Raw genomic sequence first — 6174 nt, 5'->3', positions numbered from 1 at the left:
TAGAATTAGTAATTTTAAGTTAATATTTATTGAAGTTATATTGGTTAAACGATATAGTAGTTTCAACCTAAAAGTAGACCAACAAATTTTAGAGAGATTGAAACTTTATTTAATAATATAGAAACACCTCTAACAAAATGACAAAATTTCTAAGATTTATTGAATCACAAGATTAGACGTTAATAATTTTTTTTATAGTAAAACAATTACATAGTAGGGATTGAACCTCCAACCTCTAAAAACGAAAATCATGTCAATACTACTTAAGCAAACTTACTTAGGCAACTAGACATTAAACATTAGAAAGTATTGCATACAAAAATTAAAATGAAATGAACTTCAACCTGCAATATCAAAAATGTTATTTCAACCTATACATCATGTGGGAACAACTTTTTTTTTTTTTTTTTTTGGGTAGTATTTATCTCAAATGGGAAAAAAGAATCCATCATGAGAGAGTCCATTATTCTTGATGGAGCCATGGAAGAAGGTCAAACAAAATGCCTAATTGATGGGTAAGAAATGGCTATTTTTTGTTTAAGAAAAGTCACTTAAATGATAAAGCAAAGACAATGATGGAGAAGGCACATGCTACCCAACAAATCCAAGCAAAGTTCTGATGAACTAGAAGAAAGCTTGCTATGATACACACACCAATTGCAGCAAAAAGCGCACCAATCTTCTCGAGCAAACGGGCAGTTCTCGGGAAGGAGATATGAAGCAAAACAGCAGCAAATGAAAGAGCAAAGCTAATCAAAATAGCAGCAGCAAAAAGGAGTATCAAAAGTGGAGGAGAGGAAGTTGGTGAGCTAATGTACAAGGCTAAACTGCTTGAAAACTAAGCCCAACAATTGTCCTGCCAAGATTTTGAGAGCTAATGGCTGTTGCTTGAGGGCTTCTAATGCAAACTGGTAAACAATTTGATGATGTGCAGAAACAGCTCAGTCCATAGTTTCTTTGGCTGATTGTTGGGATCAAGAAAGAAACTGCCCTCATATCTAAAGCGGTTTGGTGTGAAGTTGAAGCCATTGGAAAAGAAATACTAAAAAATGGAAAAAGAAAATGATAGTTTTTTCAATACACTCTGAAGGGGTTTCCCTTGGACACGATTAGTATGGGTGGCCCCTTTTTTTATTGCTTTTTATTTGATTCTACTACAATTGTTTTGGTAATTCGAGTACAATTTATTAGAAGTTTCTTAGAAGTTATTGGGCGTTCTTTGTTGAATCACTTTTTGAGTCAAGTTTTTTGACTTTTGCTTCTCTTTCACACACAATCATCAATCAATTGTACTTTCATGGTAAATACTGGGCCACACACTTGCATTTATCAGAGAAGATTTTGCTTGTTTAAAGAAGTTTCTTTGTTATATGTATGTGTAAATATGTATGTAATTTGAGTTGAACACGTAAAAGGATTTGAACTTCTGAGTATTGTGTCATTGAGTTTTAATGTTAAAAGGATCAAATAAACCATATAAAAATAAAAATATATTAGGTTTTGTTAGATAATCATTTGGTGTTTGATTTTTAGTTTTTGAAATTGAAGGCTACAAACATTTCCTCTACTTCTACGTTTATTGCTTTGTTATATTCTTTTTACCAAAGCTTTTAAAAACCAAAGCCAAAATAATGAAGAAAAAAAATGTAGTTTTTGTTTTTTAAATTTAAGTAAAGATTCAACTTTTTTTAGTCCTAAAAGATGATAATAATTGTAAAAATTTGAAAAGAAATACATTTCATTTTAAAAAATGAAAAACAAAACAGTTACAAAACAGGACATTATCAAACCAACCAAACAAAGTTATAAATATATATAATATAGCACACACTAATATCATCACCCATTTGAAGTATGCCCAAAAAGTTTATCTAACTTCTAAAATGACACTAGGATGACAAAGTCAAAAGTAAGGTAGTTGGGTAAGAAAGACCAACACCACTTCCATTCGAATACTTACTGAAGAAGAGTTGTTCTTTTTCCTTCTTTGTCTTGTCTTGTTTTTTTGTTCTTGTACTTTTTCAACAAGTTGCAACTTCAATCTTCAAATGAAGTTCCAAGAAACTTCCTTTCTTTCCCTTTAAAAAACAAATGTGTCAAAGTGTAAAAGCACAAAAAACAGAACAAGGCAGCTCTTGAAAACTTCTTCACCATTTTCCTCTTTTCCTCTATGGAAAATGGTATGCAAATTAGAAGAGAAGAAGGAAATTATGAAACTATCAAACCAAACTGCAATGACCGAGCTCCCAACATCTTTCACTCTTCCAACAATAATCTTAAAATCAATATTGTTTCTGTCTTTGAACAGTCTTACAATCCTCTTATTGTTTGCAGGCAGTGCAGTGGGGACTGTAATGTTTCATGGCCTTTCTTCCTCTGCCATTGATGCCTTTGTTATTTCAATAGTCTTTGCTTTTTCAGGTGCTTTGAGTGCTCTTTTGGTTCCTCAAAGGCACAACTTAGCAAAATTTTGTGCCGTATATTCTCTGGTTTCCATGGCTTCTGCTCTGCTTCTGCTGATTTGGGGACTGTATCATACACTCATTCTTGGCAAAGCTCATTAGTAGAGGGAGCTTTATGAGATTTGAATATGTTTTGTTCTTGTTTTTGTTAAACCCCTTTTGAGCTTTTAATCTAAATCTTCTCCCAAGTGTTTTCAGAATAGTGAAGAATGTAAAGAAGATTTGTTAATTCACCTGTACGTTATACTTTTGAGCCATCTTTTTGAGTTGAATCTCTTCTCTTCTCTTTCTTTCTTTTTTGATGGTATCAATATGTTTTTCTTGTTTGTGAATTAGGGTTACGGGTTCAATTTTGGTCCACAAAGTTTCAAAAACAAAACATTTTTTATTAAAGAATGACCATAAATTCGATAACGAGAGTAAAACCTTAGTATCTAGCTTTGTTTTTAGTACAACATTTGTTGGATGAAGAACCGAATCTTCAACCTCTAGGTTGAAAGACAATTACCATAGAGTTAAACTCAATTTATATTAGTTTGATAAACTAAGTACAGTTGTTGTTTAATATTAAATAGGAATATTAAGAAAGCGTTGGGACAAAAGTAGAGTTATTTAGATGTGGAGTTTACAATGTAATGAGCTGATAAAGTCCTGAAATTAATATTTGTTAGTCTGGGCTCACAAACTTTTTGAACAACCAAATAGTAGAGTTAACAAACAATTCCCTCAACTCCTACTCGTCAAGCTAACTATGGCCCATGTGTTTAAAGTGTGGCTCATTGAACATACAAGAAGAATGATATTTAATAGTCCTCGATGGATTACTTCTCTTTTAAGTCCTATTTTCAGCCAAACAGAGAATTTTGCTCCGAAGAAGATTCTAAATTTTATTTATTGATTTATTGTTTTTTTTTTTTCCAGAAAACAAACAGCAAGAAAATTGAACCACAGAACTACATATCAAGAGACACAAGTGAAACAAACCACCCAACATAAGGCAAGTAGATAAGAGACAAAGGTTGCTCTTCCAACATCTTAGACGTCGGAGAGTGAGAACATCTTAAAGCACCAGACATGAGACATGTCATCTCTTCCTACAAATTGAAAGCTTCCTATTGTATACTTTGAATCCATGTACTTTGATATTCTCCTATCATAAATCTGCTCATAATTGTTCTTGAATAATTATATATAGAACCTAGTTTATAAACGTTACAAGGATTTTATTTGAAGGTTTAAGACCCTCCATAAACCTTCAATCTCTCAATAATAATGACTATAAAAAGATATAATTAATGGTTACCGGGACCAAGTTGAACCAAAATAATCTTTTTAAAAAAGTAATCATAATACTCTGTTTGCATTTTTTATTCTTGTTTTAATAAAAAGGAGCATACATGTAAATATTTCACAAATAAAAGTACTAAATCAATTTATCAGAATTTCTGTCGCCTAGATTCTGAGTCATCTACATGTTTGTATATGTAGCAGCATCTAAGAGGCCCAACTAATGGCTAAAAGAAAAGCAGGAATGATATGTTTGAATGATTATCCACATTCCAAAATATATAACCTTTCATTCCTTTTATAAAAATATTCATGCTTGATAGAAGTGGATTCTTGAAGCATTAATAAAATGAGGAACAAACCAGAAACTATCCACGCCACTTACAATATTTAATTGAAACACCATTTTTCTAATGAATTTTTGTTAGATATTATATTAAATATACCTTCAATCAACTTAAGCTTTTGGGTCAATCAATAATTTAAGAATTTTATATATGGATGCAGATGTTGGTGGCATGAATAAAAGAATATGCATATCACATATTGGTGATGTCATTTTCAATAATATGAAGCTCTTTCTTTTTGTTACCTTCCTATAAAATCTCTTTACCTTATGTTTTCTGCTTCCCTATCAGCTCAGCAATCTCCTTGTAAACTCCTTCAGATTGCTCATAATTTGAGTATGGAAATCTCAGGAGCCCATTTTGTTACACCTGAAAAATATGGCATGATCCAAAATCCCAATATCAATGAATTATTGTCTTGTATTCCTGTTAACTCAATCTCTACTTCTGATGATGGTGATGATCAGAACCACAAACCTCGGATAGTCGTCGATGAAAGGAAGCAAAGGAGAATGATATCGAATCGGGAATCGGCACGAAGGTCCCGGATGAGGAAACAGAAGCATCTTGATGAACTTTGGTCAGTGGTGGTTCGTCTTCGTACAGAGAATCATAGTCTTATGGAGAAGTTGAATCAGTTAACAGATTCTGAACAACAGCTTCTTGAGGAGAACGTCAAGCTCAAAGAAGAAGCATCGGATTTTCGTCGGATCATCACTGACGTTCAAATGAGCAGTCCTTACACAACTCACTTGAGAGAGCTGAAGGAAGCCCCCTGCAATACCTTCGTTATCATGGTTGAATCCTCAAGCCAATCTGATGAGTAGAGAAGTTACCTTCCACTGTTTCACTAAGATCATAGCTATTTTCTCACATAGTCTCTTCCATGTCTGTTTTAAAATGTTTGTAATAAGCCCCTACCCTTTAGTCGGCCTCTACTCACCGGTATAAAATGAAAAAAATATTAGTTTATACCTCTAAACTTTGGCATGAAACTTAAATCCTAAACTAATAATCATTGTCAATTTACACCATCCATTACATTTAGTTTGAAAAATCTTATGTGAAGCTTATAATTGTATCAATTAAACTCTTGAAATTCACATTTGAAGAAGTCAACGTACAATTAAAAATGAATGCAGGATTGATTTTCAAAAGTAAATCATAATAAAGGATTTAAATTGATTGACTTATACAAATTTTAAAGTTTAATTAATTAAAAATTATAAGTTTCATATGACATTTGCCGAACTAAATCTGGAGAAGGATATAAAATATAAATTGATATACTTGCAAAACATTGATACAATTATTATTTTAAGGTTTAAAGCGTAGAAAGTTGGTATAAATTGATATTTAACCAACCAATAAACTTCTAAAATCTGTTCAATAAACACCATGGTGCTATCTGGGGACTTTTGTCAAACACTTGGTGCGCCAAAGCAGTTGAAAACAATGAATACTACTCGATAGATTAATGAAGTAACAGGAAAGCAACTAATCAGATGAAGCCAGAGCTCTGTAGCAAGTGTAGTGAAAAACGAGTATACTTTCCAAGCTCATAGAAAAGTAAGCAGCAATAACACAAAAATGGCGGTGGAAGTGGTGGGGATAGTGGCAAAATATCTACCAAACAATATAAAAATAAAGAGGCAAAAACATGGAAAAAAAAAAAAAAAAGCAGTCATATAGACAAACCCACTGCTATTGAACTCGAATGATTTTCTCTTTTTTACCTGAGCATCAAATTCCTTGCTTCCTCCAACTTGGTTTTAGTTCAGCCAAGTTCATCGCTGTCCTCAAATCTTCAATTGGGATTCTACAAAATCGAAATTGGGAACATATTCACAGTTGACGATTCTGACCCAAATCACTTTTTGGTTCTTCTTTCATCCTTCAATCGTACTTGGGTGAATATGAATAAACATCTCTGTTTTTCAGACACCATTTTGCAAGCAAAAACTGACCAACTACCCCAAATCCTAATGTCTAGCTCGGTATATAACAAAGTAGTAGTAGATTATTGCTGGGGATTTGGAGCCCTTTCCGTTGCGACTGGTTCCAATTGATAGCGATTT

At 32.7% G+C, this 6174-nt stretch overlaps 1 protein-coding gene across 1 annotated transcript; it reads left to right on the top strand.

Annotated features, from left to right (window-relative positions):
• Positions 1 to 4365: 4365 nt before the first annotated feature.
• On the top strand, positions 4366 to 5078 carry LOC103503588 (basic leucine zipper 43). Its single transcript, XM_051090331.1, has one exon. It carries the CDS (start codon positions 4366 to 4368, stop codon positions 4921 to 4923), a length of 558 nt encoding a protein of 185 aa, XP_050946288.1. The 3' UTR covers positions 4924 to 5078.
• Positions 5079 to 6174: the final 1096 nt, after the last annotated feature.

The sequence above is a fragment of the Cucumis melo genome, chromosome 9 (assembly GCF_025177605.1).
Source record: "Cucumis melo cultivar AY chromosome 9, USDA_Cmelo_AY_1.0, whole genome shotgun sequence".
NCBI lineage: Eukaryota > Viridiplantae > Streptophyta > Magnoliopsida > Cucurbitales > Cucurbitaceae > Cucumis > Cucumis melo.
This window is presented reverse-complemented; position numbering and strand designations above follow the sequence as displayed.

Bases quoted from the DNA above. Each gene is read 5' to 3' on its own strand.
- LOC103503588 (XM_051090331.1), top strand. From the start codon at position 4,366: ATGTTTTCTGCTTCCCTATCAGCTCAGCAATCTCCTTGTAAACTCCTT.